Consider the following 21880-nt stretch of genomic DNA (forward strand, 5'->3'; position numbering starts at 1 on the left):
CGCTTGGAATTCTTCCTCACACTGCTCATTCCACACAAACGTAGCTTCCTTTTTCATCAAATTAGTCATTGGTTTTCTATCCTAGAGAAATCTTGCACAAAGCGTCTATAATATCCAGCTAAACCAAATTCGAATATCAGTGACACTTCTTGGCGTAGGCCATTCACTAACAACTTTAATCTTTGCAGGGTCCACTACAACTCCTTCTTTAGACACAAAATGTCATAAAATGCAAACCTTCTCCAAAAAATCCTCTAGTTGACCCTTCAACTCACTCATTTCTACTGGAGCTATTCGATATGGAGCTTTCGAAATAGGTGCGGTTTCGGGTACTAAGTCTATAGTACGTAAAGCCAATAGGTCGATTGGAAGACATTTCCGGGATCTCTTCCGGAAACAGATCTAAAAACTCATTTACTATTGCAATGTCCTTAGGTTTCTCCTTGACTTCACTATTGAGGTCTCTTACATTGCATAAGAATACTGTGGTTTCCCGTCTAACTAGCTTCACGGGTTCCATTGCCGTGATGATTCCTACATTCCTAGGTTTACCAAAACGACGATAGGATACTACTTTACCTATGCTAGATCTTAAATAAATTTCTACTTTTAGCAGTCAATCTTGGCTTTGAACATGACCAAGCAATAAAATGGATCCCTCTAGGAATGGATTGGTTAGGTCTAATGGGTATGGGAAAACTCTACTACTCGAATACATGGTATCCCCAATCCAATTCATCCACCTTGGATAACACTAAGGCTACAGATCAACAAACCAATCAAAATTATATGCAATAATGCATTAAGAAATTTCTCGAATTAATTCTTATTGAAAAAGTGGCGCCACCTATGGCATTTCCTCAATCTTGTTCGTATCACATAGCTAAGTGGTATCTAACCACAACACACTAAATTAATAATTAATTCGAGAAATAAAACACATAATCCCTTTGCGTTGATTGCTCGAACTCACTTTAATTAAAAGAAGCTTAGAAACTTAGAGAAGAATATTGAAAGAAAACTAAGTACTTTTATTGCTTTAATAAAAATTCTACATCCTTTGAATCAATGAACAAAATTTTCAACTAAGACCATAATTCGTAGCTTTTCTACTTTATTGTTTGACATCAAATAAAAAGAATTAACTGCTACATAATCAGTACTTCAATGCTAGCGGCATCACACCTATCATCTCTTTCTCTATAAAGCTCTGGAGTGAAGTCTTGATCTTCAGGATCATCCATGTCTTCTTCTGGGTCAGAATCTTCATCCAAAATCTCATCGTTCTGTTGTGGCCATTGTTGACCTCACCATTAGCCTCAAACTCTGACTTAGATGCACTAGACAGCTCAATAGTAGGTTCACGAACCACTGAATTTGGATTATCAATCTCAACAACATCATCACTATCATCCTCATCCTCATTTTTTTCCATTACATTCTCAATATCATCATCACCTTCCACATACTCAAGGCCTCATCCCTCAACAAGTCTATTTATAGGCTTTGTATCCTAGGTAGTCTAGGATTTGTAATATTAAAGTTGGGCTTAAATAAAAGGATTGGGCTCGAATTATTCTTTTGGGCTCACAATAGGAATTGGACTTTACTTAGAATAATTCAAATCGCTTTTTCTTTTCAAAACCAATTAAATTCCCAACTAAAATAAATTCATTTTCTTTTTGATTAAAAATAATTATTTTAGCTAAGTGTTCTTAGCTTCTGTTTTCTTAGTGCAGCTGTTGGGCTGTCACTTTGAGTTGTAAATTGGTGGTTGGTAATTAATAAAATCTGTTACTTGCTTGCCAAAAAAAATAAAATAATAATTATTATAATATTTTTAATTAATAAAATACATTTAAATAAATATTTAAATGAAACTTTAATTTATAAAACTAATAAAATGCTTTATAAATATAATTAAATATCTTTATAATTATTTAAAAATACAAGGTATTACACAAATCAACCGATCCGGTGGTTCCTGGAGTTTGGGTGGGCGGTAGCTCTCTCTCTCTCTCTTTTATGGAGGATGATGATTATTGCATGTTGATATATGGTTGCCAGCCAATGTGATCTCTTCCTGAACAGGGTGGATTTATTTTTATTTTTAGTTGTTTTGATTCCCCTGATATTGATGATGTTTGGTTGTTTTGATGCCCCTGATGTTTGATGTTTTTTTGTTGTTTTGATGGCCCTGATGTTGATAATTTATGATGTCCCTATTTTGGATTTTTTTTATGATTGTTGATGCCCACGTTTTGGATTATTTTTTATGATTATTCATGTCCTATTTGGATTATTTTTGATGAGCTTGATACCCCTGTTTTGGATTTTTATCCGAATAAGTTGCCCTTAAATTTGATTTATTGATGTCCCTTAAATTTAATTATTGATGCCCATTAATTTGATTATTGATGCCTTAATTTGATAATTTGAGCCTTAATTTGATCATTAAAGCCGATTAATTACGCCCCTTAAATTATTGAACTTTGATTCCCCTTAATGATGACCCTTAAATTTGATTATTAATGCCTCTTAATTTAATTATTGATGCTCTTAAATTTGATTAATGATGCCCCTTAATTTGACAATTGATGCCGATTAAAGATGCCCCTTATTGAAGCCCCTTAATTTGATTATTGATGCCACTTGATTATTTTTGATGACCTTGTTTTCTGATTATTTGCCGATTAATTTGCCGACTTTTGAATCTTTGATGTCCCATGTTTGTCTATTATGTGTGGGGTGGTGGATTTGCGTTGGTTTTCAGATAATTAAAAGTTTAATTATAATGGGGTTTAATTTCTAATGCTTTGGACATTTGAGATTGTTGTAAGTTGTTGTGTCTTACCAATGATGAGTCTTCAATAATGTCGAGAACTGAACTCTTAGGGCCACTAACTACTTCGCGCCATTAGCAACCAGTCAATGTTGACTGATTTGACGCTTCTCGGGTGCTAAGTGGTTAGGTATCGAAAACACTAAAACGTGATGGATTCCTCTAGGAGCATATAAACTTAAAAGATGGTTTTAACCATAAACACCAACATATAAACTTAATGTAATATGTAATACAAAGAAAAACCAATAGTGTAAATGCCGATAATAATATTAGAAACAGAAATATAATAAATAAAAAATTGAAACATTAAGTTTCACATTTCTTCAATTACGAATAATAGGGCACGGATTATACACTCGTCAAGGCATCTCAATACTCCCCCTTATTGTCTCAAGACGACGATGGTGACCACCCATTCCCTTCCCTCCCTCCATCATTCTAACAGACAAGTAGTGTGATGAATGGATTGAACTAGTCATTAAAAACTTCTCAGTATGAACTTAGTCGTTAACTGTATTCAATAGAGGCATTCTTCCAATTTGGTCAAAAATGAGATTGACCAGAAGTTAAATCCTAAATACTTAAAACTCGAGCTAAATCGACTAATTGTAATAGGCTAACAGCCTCCAAACCTCTGATAACACCACAAAAAACATAATTTACAAACAAGGGAATAACAACTCCATGAACAAAGTGCATAAACAAAAAAATTCTAGTAAAACAAGATTATCGTACTAAAGTATCTCAGATTTTGCCGGACAAAAACCGGTGAAAATTACATCATGGAAGAAAGTTTCTAACAAAATTGTTGAGTATCCTATTTCTATACTTTAAATTTGTCTTTGCAAGTAAAAAAACATCATCTCCGCGACTTTTTGAATGTTTTGCCACCTCTGTTGCCCTTGCTCGTGTTTTGCCATTTCTCAACTTCATCTCCATCATCATCTCCCCTGCCTTTTCTTTTATTTTTACCACCCTCCTTTCTTTTCTGTGATGCAACAAAGGGGCATATTAAAATACCAACCAAGTAGACCAAAAACCATGCTAGACAATGTTGATATATTTCTAAAGGATAGGAAGACATGAAGCACCAACATATATCAAACATCTTTTCACTAGGGAAAGTAAAGCACCAAATTCGTATATAAAAAATTTACAAGAGGATTATTACCTTTCGTATATAAAAAATTTACAAGAGGATTATTACCTAATTGCCAACATTCACGAGATCTGTACACAAAAGGTACCACAAATTTCATATTCAATTATATAATACTTCCTCCGTCTTTTTACTTGCGTCATTTTCCTTTTATGGAAGTTGCATATTAGTTGCACCATTTCCCTTTATGATATGTTTTCATATGCTTTTTGGTGTGTTCACACACTAAATAGTCATTGTACCCTTACTCGCATTTCACATTTACCATTGCTACCTAACCTTTTCCTCTCTTTTGTTTGTTATAATATTGGCAATTATAGGGATATCAACGAGCCGAGCCGAATAGAGTATTTGGTTGTTCGAACTAGGCTTGACAAGAAATTTCCGAGCTCGAGCCAAGCTTAAAGGCAATCATTTTCCCTGTTCGAGCTTGGCTTGTTTAACTTTTTCATTAATCGAGCATAGTTCACGAGTAGCTCGTACAAATTCAAGCTCGAGCCGAGCTATATCAATATAAACGAGATGTTAAAAAACGAGCCTTGATAAACGAGCAAGATCGAATTTAAACGAACATATTTAAAAACATAATATTATTTTAAAATTTTAAAAAATAACCCATTCAAATGAATTTTTTGCATAGTATACTTTACTAATACTATTCTATGATCTCGTAAAATAAAAATATTCTAACAATGGAAGTCTAACAAAATAATTGCAACTTAATTCTAACTTAAAATTCGAGCTTGAATGAGCTTATAACGAACATGAACGGGTTGTCCACTTGTCCGGGATCCTAACTAAACGAGTTGAACACCAAGTTGTTCGAGCTAGTATCATTTATTAAACGAGCTTCAAAATTTTGTTCAAACTCGTTTATTTATTAATGAGCGAGCTTGTTCACGAGTTGTTCAAAACCGTATCAGCTCATTGACATCCTTAGGCAATTGATATTTAGAACTTTTTTCCTCAATCTTTGTGCCCAACCCAAATGGTGAAGTAAAAAAACAAGGAGGAAGTATTAAATATTATACCCTCCTTCAGTCCTTCCTGATTTTCACTATCAACTAACACAGAGCAACTAGCAACGAACAAGGAACATGAATGTGAATTTTAAGCCTAGTCACAAAATCATACTACCTCTGTTTTGATTTTTACAGCACTTTGATTTTTACCCTATTCATACATTCTACTTTCTCCGAGGAATCTTGTTAGCTTTATCCCAATAGTACTTTCAAACCATTAGCTTTTTAAAAACTTCTACTTATTGATAATTTAAAATATTAGTGATTGAAGTTATGTATTGACAAGCGTGAAAGTAGAAGGTTTGCATCTCGAAAAATAGAGAAAGAACATTTTAGCTTGACACAAATAGGAAGGCAAAAGCTGATAGTGGATGGTACTGGAGAAAGATCTGTGGTGTTAAGGAGGATCTGAAGATGTTGTTCACCGAGGCTGAGTTGGCTCAAATGCCTAAATACTCTATTCAGCTATGTTGCACGGAAACGGGTACGGGGATGGGTACGAGGACGGGTACGGGGACGGAAAACGTCAAAATCAAAATTGCTAAAAACGGGTGCGGCATGGATTCGGCAAAATAAAAAAAACAAGAATTTAACTATATTAAACATCCATACGTAAATGGGTCAAAGTTCAAAATACCAATAACACAACAACTAAATGTAATAGTAGATAAAGCAACAACAATTAAGTCCTTCTTAAAAAAAAACAATTAAGTTACTGCCTAAATTCTAAATGACAAAACAAAGAAAATAAAAAGAAAAATAAACAAAAATAATCAAAAAAAAATAAAGAACGAAAATAAAACAGCTTTCAGTTTGCCACATTCATTCAAATATCAAAGAACAAAACAAATCGAGCAAAAAAAAAAAAAAAGTAGAACGGGTTAGGGTTACTCGCCGGCCGGAGAGGGAGAAAGAGGTGAGACACTGAGACGACGGCGAAGCTCGAAGGCCGTAGAAAAACTCCCGAAGGCCGTGGAAGTGTAGAACTGTAGAAGAAACTCGAAGGATCCGTAGAAGAAGAACCGGCGAGTTGGGCAACCGGCGATGGTGTGAGACGACCGTCAAGGCGAAACGGCCGGCGGCGACGGAGACGACAACCACTCACCGATGACGCAGATGAGAGAGAACTTGTCGATTTGGTGAGTTTGAAAAACAAAACCCTAATTTGTGAATTTGGGCTTCACAGCAACCATAATAGGCTATGGGTACGTGATTTCATCCCCAAATACGTACCCACCCGTCCCCAAAAAATGAACCCATCCGTACCCAAATCTAACCCGCGTACCCACTATTTAGATTCGTCCTGGGTACGTTTTTGGGCCGTACCCGTCCCGTACCCGACCCGTACCCGTACCCAGTACGGGATACGGCACCCGGGCAACGTACCCGTGCTTCATAGCTATTCAGAAAGTATACCAGAAACTGGTTCAGCATGATGACAAGGTCCCTTGGGGGTCTGCAGTGTGGAATAGAGCTTCTATTCCTAACACTAGAGTGATCTGTTGGCTGATGGTGCAAGGGAGATTGCAAACAAGAACAAGAACCAAGACTGCACAAAATGGGTATCTGCAATTCTACCAAGTGCTTGTTATGTGAGGCAAGGGATGAAACTCACTCACATCTGTTCTTTGACTGTGAATACAGCAGAAGATGTTTACAGGGGATTGAAAGTTGGTTAGATATTCCTACTAGCAAGGTTCATTATATGGGACTGTTGAGATGAGTTAAATGGAAGAGCAAATGTAGCAGATTCCAGAAGACATCAATGCACACTGCTGTCAATGCTACTATCTATGTCCCACTCCATCAGCTACTATTAGATTCATCCAAAGGAGTGTCATTGAGAGATTAGCTGACATAGGTGCTAAGCAACCTAGCATTGCTGACCAGATTTGGTGGAAGAACAAATGTGTAATTTAGAGTTTGTTTTTCCTTTTCTTTTCTCATGACTGTTGTCATGTTTGTTTGTTCGTTAGTGTGGACTTTGTTTTGTAATCTGGTTTTTCCTTTAAGCAATGAAATTCTAATCTGACTTATCAAAAAAAAAAAATAGGAAGGGAAACAGAGAAAAAACTTAAATCGTACAGGGAACATAAAACTATAACTGGATAATCACAAGAATACGGTAGCATTAAGTAAACATACCTTTTGTGATATTATTTTCGCCTGATTAACACGTGCCAGAAAGAGCATAACATCCTCTTCCTTAGCAGGATGCACCGGTAACGTTTTGCCTGTATCTCAGATAATTAATAAAAGGCCTCAAAGGAAAACAAATTAATGCATATCACAAATATTGAACTGCTCCTCACCTATCAACTTCTCTATCTGCAGAAAATACTCAAGTTCATACTGATTTACTAATGAGATAGCAACCCTTGACCTTCCAGCACGTGCTGCTCTCCCTACCCGATGAATGTAATTCTGAAGCAAAGACATCGTCAAATAGAGACAATGGAGACATACTAACATAAGTACATAACCATGGTCGCAACACATATGACTAAAACTCTAACAGCAATTTGTCCTCTTTGTATTACTACAAAATGAACTATAAGTAATATCAAGCTGACCTTGGAAATAGAGGGAATATCATAATTTATCACCATATCCATTGTAGGAATATCAAGCCCTCTACTTGCCATATCGGTGCAAATGAGAATATTGCAATCACCATCTTTGAACAAGTTTAGTGCCCCAGATCGCGTTTCCTATGAAACAGGGAAGGTTATTTCAGAATCAAAGACGTATGACCAATCAATATTAGGTTTGGTATAGAATTATTTTTAAAACGAGCGTACGAAAAATGTATGGTAGTATAAGTACGACTGCAAATGAGTCGATACGTTCACTAACAACTCGCGAACAAGCTCGGCCAAAGCTCGTTTATTAATTAATGAAAGAGTTTGAACAAAAATTCTAGGCTCGATAAGTAAACGAGCCAAGCTCAAACAACATCACGTTCAGCTTGTTAATGTTCACGAGCACTCGTTTATAGCTCATTAATTACTCGTTTATAAGCTTGTTTATTAGCACTTTTTTATAACTCGCTCTATCTCAAAAAAATAATTTAAATGGAATAAAATATAAGGTTTTTTTAAAATATGACCCTTAAATGTCAAGAAATGTATAAAATGGAAGTGAATCTATCATGTAGTATAATATCCCATAGAATATTCTAGTCATACATATAATTTGTGAAGTTTCTCTTTGATTATATGATTTAAATAAATTTGACGATATCTCAAAGCTCGTTTATTAAGCTCGAATAAAGCTTGAGCTCGAACTAGCTAAACGAGCAAGATCGAGCCGAGCTCGAGGCATCCTAATGCTTAGTGAACAAAGCTCGAACAACAAGTTTCAAAGCTCGATTAAGTTCGAACAAAGTAAAACTCGGCTCAACTCGGCTCATTTGCAGCCCTAAGTATAACTAAAAGAGAAGGCAAAAGCAAAAACAAAAAGAACCTGAGGCATTTGGCCATTGATTGGAATCGCCCTAAAACCAAGGTTACGAAGCATGAGTGCTAACACTCCTGTAGCATCACATGTTTGAGTGAAAATCATAGTGCTACCAGACATCTCACTCAAAATATATACAAGATAGCAGTCCTGAGAAAAAAGAATGTTACAAAGAGTAAGGCATAATTAAAATCTCCAATAACTAAGGTGTGCAAAAATTGGTCCAGATCGAAAAAATGGCCCGGACCGAACCAATCCAGACCGGACCGAAGGCAATCGGTCCGGTCTCCGGGTCGAGAAATATCAATTTCCGGGCTTCAATCCTGTCCGGTCCAAAACCCGATTTCGGACCGGAACGATTTTTCCTCAATAAAATATAATATAAACTATTTAAAAATTTAGTTCTCTCCTTTAATATGGTGTAAATAATACTATATTGTGATATATTTTATTTAGCTTCCAAAAAAGGCCTTAAACAATACACCAGTTAGCACTCCAAATAAACAGGCACTATATTTCTATGAGAAAAATGGTAGAATTAAAAAAGTCAAGCACAAATGTAACCTCAAGTCTTCAAAGCAGCAAAAAGGTTATAAGTTGCACTAGGTCATAGTGTCAGATCAAAATAAACAATCATGACAAGAACATCCAAAGGAATAACAAGCCCTAACATAAAATGAAATATAAATGACTAAAAAGAAGTAAATTAAATAGCATGCATCAACATGATACATTCCATAATCCATGATATTTGCAAGTTTAGTACAGCCAAGAGCCAAAAAAGAATCTGAAGCTGAATCAATTTACAAAGAACCTAGTATGTCTCAGCCAAATCAAAGAATAGGGATAAAAAAATTAAAGACCTCTCAACACATAAATTAAAAAAAGTAGGGACCTACAACGTTTCATTATTTTTGTCTTCCAGTCAATAACGCTAAATTTAGACCATTGACTAGAAAAAGCAAGACTTTTCTTTTTCCTATTTTCATTTTGACCATTCAAATGCTTGTGATAGCAAGAATCACATGAAAGCTGGTCAAGGGCCCTTTCACCTGAATCCTCATTGGTTTTCCTATATCTTTTACTCCCTACATCTTCCATAGATATAGTCATTAGTAAGGTTACCAAATACGTTGTTTATGTTGCATTTTGATGATGAAACTACTATAAAAAAATAAAAAATATGTCATCGTGCTATATTGCAGTAGGGAATCCATTATTCAAATTCAAGATTCACACAAAATAACCTTCTTTAGATAAAAGAAGAAAGAATACAGTTGCAGTCTTGCAGAGGAGTTTTAAGCAAGGATGAGTTCAGTCCCAAACAAAAATCACTGGCTTGAACTCGGCTAAAAAAAATTAGCTTCCCAGTTTCTGAGAAAGATCCCAGGAAAGAATGGGGTCTGAGAGGTTCAAAATAAGTGCGATGTTGCTTTAACTCGAAAATATTTGGGATGTAAATAATTTCAACATCCAGACTCAATATACTAATCAGTAATCAGAAGGATCAAAAGCAAGATGAACAAAAATACTACTCCAATCTATATGTATATTTTGATGACCTAAAAAGCAAGATGACCAATAACACTACTCTTAACATAACAGCCAGCTCCTTTATTATGTATTTATGTCTATATCAGGATCAAATATGCCATCAAAAGAAATTATAGTGAACACTCGAAATAAAACCAACAATCCCCAGCTTCAGCTATGATTCATGATTTTAATAAAATGAACTGTGATCTTGATGGGTTGTGCTGGAGTAAGTGGACAAGTGGAGTACTTAGGCCTAAGTTGAGGGCTCCTACATAGTAGTCACATGACTCACACCTTTGAAATAACTGTTGTTGAGGAAATTCCCTCTTTGATTCATTTTAGTCATACATTTTCTCCAAAAAGTGAATACAATAAAACATCTCATGACGAAGCAATAATCGTGCTTGTACCTTTAATTCCTTTCATGTAATAAAAAAAAAAAAAACTACCTTAATTCCTTACATTGACTAAATAAACTAATTCAAAAAATTCAAAGCTTTAAGGCAATTATAAATTGATTTTATTCTTTCACCAAAAATGTACAATCAATGTATCAGACATGAGACACCACAGGAATGTTAAATGAAATAAACGTTCCAATCATCAATTGTCAAAGTCACAACAAGGTAAATCAGTATAGGAAACTGCATTCATAACAAAGGGTCCAAACAAAACAATATGAGAAGGAAGTACAAAAGAAGAGAAACCTTTTTTATAGCGGGTATAAAAAGATATTGCTGCTGCAAAGTGTCGGCAGTAGAATATTTTGAGTCTGACTCAACCTGGAATAGAAAAAACATATTGATAGAGAAAAAAGAAGATATATAAGTTTCTAGGTATAAATTGATGGCACATAGCGTAACCTTCACGGGGTCCATTAAACAAGCCCTTTGAAGCTTCTTGACCTGCAACAAGAAATGACCTTCTAATTATAAATATCCCTCATCTCATTTCCTGAAAAACATCAAAACTTAACAACTAATACAATATTTTTTGTCTTTTGAAATAATAGCTGCAATAAGCCACAAAAAGGAGAGAGGTAAAAAGGTGAAAGATGTGTCAAATATCTAGAGAAACTCGTGATGAACAATGGTACTTTCCTATCCTCAACAAGAGCATCAATAAGGGGAGACTCTTATTTTGATGGCTCTTAATCTCTCTCCTATACCACCTAAGGTCCAACTCCAAATAAGAGTCTCCTCCCAAAAATTGTGAAAATGCACTAACTCTTAACACTAGCTCTTATTCTCTCTTACTCTCTTTTTTATTTTAATGTGGCACTAGCTCTTATTTCAGAATTTTCTCTAACAATCTCTAATTAAGAGTCTCCCATTTCTCACCTAAGAGAAAGCGTAACATCTTCGAAGAAAATGGTGAAAAAAGAACAAAATAAATTATATCACATGCTTACCTTTTTTGTCATAGTGGCAGAAAATAGATAAGTCCTTCTATTAATAGGAATAACTTTTAAAATATCATCAAGTGCTTTTTCAAAGTCCACATTCAACAATCTATCAGCCTCGTCCAACACCTGCAGATTATAGGAACCAATCACTAAATACTAATATAAATATGGCAAAATCAAAACAAAATAAATAGAAAAATGAAATCCACACATACAGTACTAGCACCTAACACATCTCTGTGAACCACATAGACACTAAACAAGAGGCAACATTCCTTTGGCACAAATCAACAAGATTCTCAGGCAGACGAGTGCAGCTTAAAGAATAAAGTGCAAGATATCACTAGTGGAAAATGACTCATTTGCATCGCACATTTAAGGTCATTTGCGTCGCACATTGCGCGACGCAAAAGGTCGCGACACAAATGACTAAAAGTCATTTGCGTCGCACAAAAGTGCGACGCAAATAACTCTCATTTGCCACGCACATTAGCTTAATGTGCGTGGCAAATGACCTTTTGGCGCCAAAAAAAAAAAGTCATTTGCGTCGCACATTAAGCTAATGTGCGACGCAAATGACTTTGAATTTTGTAAAAAAAATAGGTTTCATTTTAATATATATATATATATATATATATTTATATTAAAATGAAACCTATTATATAGTGAGTTCAGCAAGGCAACGAGCAACAGAGCAAAAATGTGAGTTCTGAATACGACACACCGGTACGTTTTAGAGATGGAAAAGGCTTCCAAGTGGCTGAAAGTAGCACCAAACACTTGTAACAGACACAATATATTCTTTTGGGGAACAGGCAAATCGCCACATATGGCTGTCTTAACTCATTCGATACAAGCATAACTGTATAATCACCTTGACTCATACTCTAGTGTTAAGTGTTAACAGAATAACTGATCTAGGCAAGAACCTAGAATCAAAATTAATCACTTCAACAAGAAAGCAATCATGTAACCATATGGGCAAACTGAAAATAAAAGACAAAAAGAAGAGCAGCTGCAGCTCAGTCCTGGAATAATCAGCTGCAGCTCCTAGAATGGAAAGAAGAGCAGCCATCCCAGCAATCTCCTTCTTGCTACGAGTCCCAACAGCAATAGCAGCTCCAACTATAGCACCTGCACCTGCAGCATTAACCTGCACAAGAAGACCTACTCAATTCGTATTGGATCAAGGGTCTCCAACTATTTTCAGTGTAGGCATATGCAGACATGCAGTACAGAATGCGCAGCTGATAAAATGAACAAGTAACAATAAGGAGTACTCCGTAATGTTAAGACTTAAGAGTATGAAATATTCTAAGGAGGCGGATCAGCAGGACAACTGATTGCCTAGCTTTCACTAATTTGTTAAAAGCTACTGCCTTGCAGCTAAACAGATAATAATTCACGGTTAAGTGTCTTGATCACCCCCATGTTGATATTCACGGTTCTTATCTTTTAATGTTACAATCAATCCATTTTGGGACTTATCACTCGAGACACGGATGTAATTACCAACAAACTCAACCTCATAAGTTAGGGAACTCTTTGGGTGGGTGGGTTGGGTTGTGGACGAAGTGATTTATCCTACGAAGAAACTCACATCTGAAAAATCGGATGTCCTAAACAGCTCTCCTAAGACAAGCAGGTCATACATAAACGCTTCCAGAACAATAATAGTTCACAAAGAATATAAATAATGAACTTCAAAGTATAGAAATATTAAATCTATGCATATCATAAACAATTCAACAACAATTTTTTTTGACTTCAGCTGCTTGATACAATTTCTTTCAGAAGAAACTTATTCTGGTTTAAGATCCAAAAAGAAAAATTATAGTTACTAATCACAAGATAGCAATGGCTAATTACCTGATTCAGTACATGTTTATGGGTTTCATACTCAGCTGCAACAAATGCAAACACCTGCAGCAAAAATTACAGAAGCGCAAAAATCAAATTGAATTCAATTACCCCCCTTTTCTCCTTTGAATCCAATTGCACAAAAATCAGCAGTTCAGAGGAACCAAATTACGAAAATGCATGAGTAATTACATGAAATAAATCAATCAGATTAATCTAATTAAAAGATGAAGAAATTACGTTGTGCCCATCTTCTAAGAGGATGCGAGGGAGGGCGAGAGGTTCTGGGTTGTCGAGCAAGGCTGCACAAGCCAGGAAAGCGCGCGGGATCGCGCAAGTGTTGCGGGGATGCTTCGTAGTTACCCTGCTTCGTGCTGGTGGCTGGCTGGGGTGCTGGGGCCGCTGACGAACAGAGATGAAAGAGCAGGCCGGTGGTCGACGGTGAGGGTATAAGCGATTACGCCGGCGCTGCAAGGGTTGATTGGCTGGGTTTTGCGTCACCGCCCAATTGATTTGGGGGTTTTCTGGTGCTGGGTTTTGTTTTTTCAATCCCGCACTATCTCTTTTGGGGTTTTTTGGTTTTATATTTCGAGATCGAGATGAAGATAGGTTGGTTAGAGGAGATTTCAGGTGAAGTCGCCGTTGAAAATGGAGTTTCTAGGAAGAGGATGAGAGAGAAAGTGAGGAGCTGAGCGACGAAATTAATGTAGGGTTCTATCATATCTGAAATAATGTTGGAGGAATATGACAGGCACTGCGTCGCACATTTGTTAATCTGCGAGGCAAATGACTTTGGGATGCCCCCAGAGTCATTTGCGTCGCAGATTAACAAATGTGCGACGCACTTGATTGAGTTATTTGCCTCGCAGCTTTGTTAATCTGCGACGCAAATGACTCTGGGGGGCATCTTAGAGTCATTTGCCTCGCAGTTTAACAAAGTTGCGACGCAAATGACTAAATTTTATTCTAAAATTTGTCATTTGCGTCACATGTTCAGAATGGCGTGGCAAATGCGGGGATGCAAATAAGCGTTTTTCTACTAGTGTATCCAGCTTTTAAAATTCTCTTTATGTTTCCAAGAACAATTAAGAAAAATAAACGAAAACGAAATATTTCAATTGACGTGAGAAACGGAAAATACGAAAAATACCTTTAATTTATGTGTCTTATCATCAGAATTACGTTGAGACTAGGCATGAATAACAAAATTCCCAAGTGACGACAGCAGTATTCACTATTCAACGATGAAAAATATTAATCTGAACTAGGCTTGGGCATCAGAAGTTTAGGCAACAATATAAGACAAGTTTCAAACAAGAAAATTGGAGAACAAGACGGAAAAAGAACTATTTGTTGTTATTCCTCCTCCCTTAACCTTAATTAGAAATGGAGGAATATAAAGATAGTGTTGGACTGGGGTTGCTAAGAATATGTATGTGAAGCATGAGAGAAACCCTTTAAATGACAGCAGATATGATCCGTCACGTCAAATATAAACCAAACAGTCAACAAAAGGAAACTCTTAATTATTTATTCAAATGAAACTGAGACGAAAGGATGGAACTACATAATCTGTACAATTGGTGATGGTTTTGCAAATTAAACAGCTTGGCTCTATGTCGTTTTTCCAAGTCCTTGCTCAGTTTCATGCCTACTTTGTACCAAATGCCCCAAGTTCCCAGCCAACTCACAACGACCTTTTAAAGATTTTAAGAGAACATATGACCATTTTTCTGTCTCAAAGACAAACTGGATAACTTAGGATTATAGATGATGAGACTAAAGCCCTATTCTCTTTAGCTTATATTTAAGGCACTGAAATTATTTCTACAGATTAAAACTAATTCTATTGACTTTCTACTGAATACAACCAATTTCTACTAAATATATCCTCTGTTGTTTATTTGTTGCAACACTTCTATTTTGGGATGTTTCACAAGTATTGCAACAATTCTTTTGTGGAATGTATTCCAAAATATAAGTTACAACTTTACCCTTAGTCCTTAACCAGTTAACCACCCCACTTGTTTATCTTTATTTCTCATAGTTTTTTAAGCACATGTGATCTTCTGATCCAAAACTCCACCTTTTACTCTTTCTTAAAATATGTACCAACCCATCCACTTGGAAATGTTGTGATAATGAAAGAATTGAGATATTCAAGTTGAAGAGAACATGGCCTAAGGATGATAAAAACACATGACAAAATCCAAGTCATTCAGCTAGGGAAGACTTGTAGAAATACAAGGATAAAGGAGAATACTGAATGCATTCATCATCATTATCATTACCTCATTGCCTCAAAGAGGCTCCCGCAAGAAGCGGGGTAAGGGGGGGTCGGATGTACGCAACCTTACCCCTGCAGTTGCAGAGAGGTTGTTTCCAATAATACTGAATACATTCCAAAGAGGAAAAAAATGCTAGCAGGACCTATTTTACCCGTGAAAACATACCAGATATTTTAAGGTACGAAGTGAAAAATCTTTGGTATTAGTCAAATGATACATAAGGCGTCCATGCGTTCCCACCTATCATAAAAAGAAAAACAAATGACAAAGAAGACAGATAATTAAAGCAAGAACTAATTTTGTGAAACTATAAATCATTCGAATAAGATAACAAACGAAATTAATGGAACAAGATCATTTAAAGAATCTTCTTGATTTGTTATTGAACCAAGTATTGTAGCCCACATATGCATTTTCCGTCATCTTCTATCAATGTACTAGCCTAGAAGCTTGGGGGGTCAAATTTATGGTGGGAGTTCTGGGAGTTCAATGATGTACTCGAGATAAAAATATAAAAACATTGAGCACGTCTATATATCTTACTATCACTCAACAAATAAAAAGGCAGATCCCCTATCCTAAGTCCAAATAGAACACTAAGGTTTGGTCCAAGCTCGATTGACTTGTATAAACCAACAGCGGCATCGGGCTAAGAACCCCCAAGAAACTTTTAGGGGGAATTTGGTTTAGCCCTTTTTGGAATCAGGTATAGTTTTGAATCAACCAAACTCATACTTGATGTTTGGTTCAATAATTTTAAATTTTTGATACCTGGGGGACCCACACTCCAAACCCCCAAGGTATTGGTTTCTCATACCTTGGGGGGGGGGGGGGGAAGTGGGCATGAGCCAAACCCATGATCTTGGAATCAAATTTTTATTAAACAAAATAAAAACCAAAAACCAAAAAATGTTCACTGCTCATTCGCCCTTTCTTCTTCCTCCCCTGTCAACCACCTTAATCTAACAAAATAAAATGAAACTGGAATGATGAAGATCATCTTCTCATCAACCATTGCAATTACCATGGCTAGAAAAGAAAAAAGAACAAAATAAAGTATAACAATCATCCCTTCATTTCTATACATTAAAAATCATCAATTTTGGACTGTGAGTTATAGTGGTGGTCGCTAAAATTTCAGAATTAAAATTCTTAATGGACAAACTCAATAACTTATGTCTTTTAAGATTAATTTGAGTTTCGATGGTCATCAGAAGAAGCGTCATTTTTTTTTGAAGAAAGACAATGTTCTGTTGGAGGAGCAGCAATATTGTCCCTATGGAGGAAGGGAGGAGAAGGAGAGAAGGGATGACGAATCAAAACTAACAAAATAAAGAACAGAAAATTGATTTTTAATTTTGTTTGGTTAACCAAACACCTGGATAAAGGTATCAGTGTATCACTCATTCTAAACCCACGGGTCTGATATCTAACCCCATACTTGATTCCAAAGTTGAACCAAGTGCCCCTCTTACAAGGCATTCTATACCTGCTGCTATATCATGATTATCATCTCAAATGCATTATAAGAGCAGGGTGAATAACTTAATTATTTCAGAAATGGGAAAAATATTTCAAGGTTAATAAAGTCCCCAAACAATAAATACAAATTAAAGTCATGCGTGCATTTGAAAACCAGGAGTAAATACCAAATTCGACAAAGATGAAAAAAAAACAGCATCTGATTCATAGCAGATATTACTCCTGTTTTTTTTAGTTTACACGATTTGACTTTTACGCTTCACAAAACACGACGTTAACCATTAGTATCTTTAATTATCTATAAGCGAGCATTATAGAATTTGATTTTTTATAAAAATGAATATCGAGACGAATCTTTAACAAAACCAACCTGATTGTTTCTCTTTACATACTTAGTTTTAAAAGGCGTGAGGCACACGAAGGCAAAAAGTCCCTGTAGAAGGCGCGCACCTTTTGTATGCAAGACAAGTAATTTATTTTAATCTTTTTGGTAATTATTTTTCACGAAAGAATCAAAATAGTATACTTGTTGTCCTAAAGGGGTAAAAGTAATACAATAAAGCAAAATGCCTTTTTGAGGGGGGGGGGGGGGGGGGGGGGAGTAGCACGGGGACTAAGGAAAGTTCATGTAACTTTGTAGTCATTCACTATTTATAGCAATTCTCAGAAATAGTGCGTCACATCTTAGATAAAAGGTAATAAAAGAGGGGTTTACATGACTCGTCATTGTCTGAAAGAGACAAGAAAAAAGGGAGAAAATTTAGGGTCATTTCATTACGTGTCGAGAAAAGTGTGGAGATTACAAGGAGCTTTGACTCAACTATTTTTGTGATACTCATATGTTAAGACTCAACTAGTTATTTTATTGCAATGAAGAGAGAGTACAGAAAGTGTCAAGTCTTTAATTAAGCAGACGATGTTCATCAACGACCTTTATTTAAAGTCTATGCTTAGTTTTATAAGCGCGCCTATGTCATGACGCCTAGCCATGACACGCTCAAGCCTCCTCCAAAAGGCGGCGCCTTTGCACCTTTTCCCAGGCTCACAACGCCTTTTGCGCCGTATGGTATAAGGCTCCAATTGTTGACAAGTAATATTTATTTTAAAAAAAGGCTAAAACAATGTGATTTTAATGGCTCCCTAAAGGTTAGAACTTACTATATTGAAAAGAGAAGAGAGAAAACCCAAGTTTTCCATTTTTTCCTCGGCTCTTTCAGCGAGTAAACTCTTCCTTTTTTCTATTTTAAAGTAATATTTTTATGCAAGGTGTGATGCACTTCCTTTGAGAATCTAAATACATAGAAACCTTCCTTAGTCTCCTTTTTGTTTGGTTTTTCTTCCTCAAAAAAGCTTTTAATTTTACTGTAATTACTATTTTGCCCTTTTGTGACAACAAGTAATACATTTTTATTAACTTATTCAGAAAATAAATACCAAAAAAATTGTGCATCTTGTGTACAAAAGGCATGCGCCTTCGCCCTGCGCCTAGGCTTCAGGGACTTTTGCGCCTTGCGCCTTTTAAAACTAAGATTATATGGCTCTAGCTAGCTACTTAAGGTAAAATTAGCGGTCTTTTGAAACTTTAAACGCAATGGCAGGTATGTTCACAAATGTGTACCACATTTAATCAGGAAAACCCGAAGGACCACATTAAATAACATCGACCTATTTACAAATTACACTAACGAATCTAACTCAGGAGTCATGACATTATCAAACTTTTAGATGCTCCAAGACACTTCTATGTAATATTTCACACTTATAGCATAGTATACCTACGCACGTGCATTATGCACGAGTTTCTAAAATCTGTTAATTTAATAGTTACAACATAGGTCATTAGTATGGTATCTAAGGCAAGTTTCAAAATGTAGTCATTTATTTATTCACGATCCTGGAACAATGTATACCATGTACTCGTACTACAAAAAAAAATGTGAACGACCACGTACTACGATGTGAGGCTGTCTTCCAAGAGCAAGTTGCTGCTGGTTCATGTCCACTCCACCAACAAGCTACAAAAAGATATGATGCTGTCAGCATTTGTGAAACCATATAGTCATCGAACTTGCTTTCAGACGCAAGTAAAACCATGTGACTCGCAACAAAGAAGGCAATTACTTTCATTCTTTCATTTGGTATCGAAATTAGTCAAGTAACAATTAAATTCCTCGAATAATATTTATGATAGAGTTGCTCTATAAATAATATCGCAAGCTTTCATACATGGCCAAAAAAAAGCTCCACAAAGTAGAGCAGTATTTCAAGTCAAAGTGCACAAATGAAAGGTAATCAATTCATTAAAAAGCTTACCACTGCAGTTCTTAATCCACTGCTAGCTCCTAGAGCTTCAAATTGTTCAGCAATTTGGAATGCAAGCTCCCTAATTGCACAAAAAAAGAGGATAAGATGAGAGAGACATCATAAGTTGGCCCAATGGAAGTGCATTAAGTTGTAAATCAATGAGGACTAAATTCCCATTGGAAGAGTAACTCAAACAGAAGATAAAAGGGGTACCATTAATAACCTAACCTTCATAGGTCAACAAATAATGAAATATAAAGTAATAACTAATAACCACTACCGCAGTGATCATTCAAGACTCGCTAGAAGGTGGATATATGCTAGATCAAGCATGTGTAGCCTTATTGTGGAAATTGTAAGTAATTCAAATTAAAACATTCAGTAGAAAGGTGTATAGACTGTATAGTATCAAATGCAAACTTGCAAAATACTCTGTATGCAGGTTCGAGAAGATTCTAATTAAGAATTTCTGAATTCACCCAAAACAAAACGCAATATTGCAGAAAAAACCGGCATGAAAACAAACAGCAAAAGCCAAAAGGTAATGAGTGGACCTGGTTATCGGGCGGGGCGGGTAATGAAAGGGTCATTTTTAGAGGGTCGATAATGGACAAGTCAAAAGCGGATCGCAGGTCGTTAGTGGGCGGGTCAATAAACAAGCAATGAAAAATGAAAAACAATAGAGTCGTGTGCAAATAGAAGTGAATACGAAGCTATACATATAATTTTTTGTATCATTACTAATTTAGTTTTCAAAATTATTGTGGCATATGTTTGACCCTATAATGACCCTGTCCAATGGGTCCAATAAGAGCCCTGCCCAATAAAAGCCCTATTAACTTGACCCTAACCCTATATCCATTGGACTACCCTGTCCAATAACTAGGTCTAGTAATGAGAAATTCGACACTTTTAAAATCAGGCATTAAATAAAAGGGTCCTCGTAGATCAACAATGTCAATTAAAACCCATTAACCACCAATAACACAACAAAAAGCTCACCGAGTTGGCGAAAGCACGCAACCGAAGAAAGGCTGAGGTGAATTTTCATCCAAAAAAGCCTGAATTATGGGCAATGCAAAAGCCCCAGTTTTACCAGACCCAGTCTGTGCAAGCCCAATTATATCCTTTCCTGCATTCATCAATTCACTCGAAAATCAAACAAGGACAATTAACCTCATAAATTTAAAGACAAACAAACACCCAATTCAAACAATTAATCAGATAATATAGTTAATTAACAACAATTAATCATGAAGATGCATACCTTCAAGAGCATGAGGAATGGAATCGGCTTGAATTTTAGTAGGAGCAGTCCACCCTAATCTATTACAAGCTTCAATTAAGGAATCGCATATATTAAGCTCTTTGAATGATTTCACCTCTTCTATGGGTTGTTCCACCTCTTCTATGGGTTGTTCCACGGGTTGTTCCACCTCTTCTATGGGTTGTTCCACCATTTTTTATCCTTTGAAGAAATTGCAATCTATGAACTATTATTTATTGCGAACAGAGAGACGCAGAAGTCGATAAGTATAACACCAGAAAGCGTGAACCGAGGTTTTAGGGGTTTTCACTTTTGAGAGACTTTTTAACATTTAAAACTCTTACATAAACCTAATCCACCTATAATTATTGTGGATCAAGCCTAAAACTTAAAGTTTATGCTCCGCAAATTTTTTATTGTACCCGTATATCGTTAGAACTAGATTTTAGCCCGTGTGATGCACGGTTTCTATCAAATTGTTACGTTAATGTAGACACCTACTTTTGTCCCCGTTCCCACAAGGGAAAGGTTCGATGATGAAAGAATAAAAACTCCACTTGACAACGCATCTCCTATAAAATAAACGAATCTCGATTCCCCATTTCATTTCACCCGAAACCTGCTATTTATGGAAACCTGCTAAAAATAGTAAGTGCCGTAAAAGGTAGCCTCTAAAAGTGGCAAATCATAAAAGATAGAAACCTGTCAGAATTAGGTGTTGCATTCCAACATAAATCCTAAATGAGATAGAAAACTGCGAGAATCCTATTCCTAATAGGATTCGAAAATAAGAGTTACGTATTAATTAAAATCCTAACGAGCCTAGAGTTCGTAACGGGCCCAGACGCATTCCGTCACAAAATTGATACGCGCTAAAAGACTCGAATTAATCTCAAACTCTACGGATTTTAGGAATCCGAATCTGACTAAACAAAACTGCCCAGACCCTATTTTCAACGCCTGGCTCTGGGCGCCAAAATCTTCGGCGCCTAGGCCTGGGCGCTGAAAATACCTGGGTACGTCTCTTTTCCTAATTCTTTGTGGATTAGAACTCTGCAATTCTATCTTTCCACGAACTCTTCCCTATAAATAGGCCCCTAGTTTCGACGTGAAAGAACACAACAACACATAATATATTCTGAGTATTGACTCTAAACCCCTTAGCCTAAGCCTCTCGCTGCGAAACTGTTCACGCGTTTTGTCGCAATCGATCCATAAATCGAAAAGAACGTATCCTGTCCCATAATTGAGAT

At 36.1% G+C, this 21880-nt stretch overlaps 1 protein-coding gene across 1 annotated transcript; it reads right to left on the bottom strand.

Moving 5' to 3' along the window:
* Positions 1 to 3628: 3628 nt before the first annotated feature.
* LOC110775997 (DEAD-box ATP-dependent RNA helicase 10-like) lies at positions 3629 to 20820 on the bottom strand. The gene is made up of 13 exons (XM_021980583.2): positions 20628 to 20820; positions 20363 to 20492; positions 19370 to 19439; positions 19009 to 19071; positions 15740 to 15814; positions 11433 to 11552; positions 10885 to 10926; positions 10729 to 10803; positions 8492 to 8635; positions 7600 to 7737; positions 7339 to 7450; positions 7172 to 7260; positions 3629 to 3833 (listed from the first exon to the last, which is right to left on the bottom strand). The coding sequence occupies exons 1-13, from the start codon at positions 20818 to 20820 to the stop codon at positions 3705 to 3707; spliced, it is 1380 nt and encodes a 459-aa protein (XP_021836275.2). The 3' UTR covers positions 3629 to 3704.
* Positions 20821 to 21880: the final 1060 nt, after the last annotated feature.

This window comes from Spinacia oleracea, chromosome 1 (genome assembly GCF_020520425.1).
Source record: "Spinacia oleracea cultivar Varoflay chromosome 1, BTI_SOV_V1, whole genome shotgun sequence".
Classification (NCBI taxonomy): Eukaryota; Viridiplantae; Streptophyta; class Magnoliopsida; order Caryophyllales; family Amaranthaceae; genus Spinacia; species Spinacia oleracea.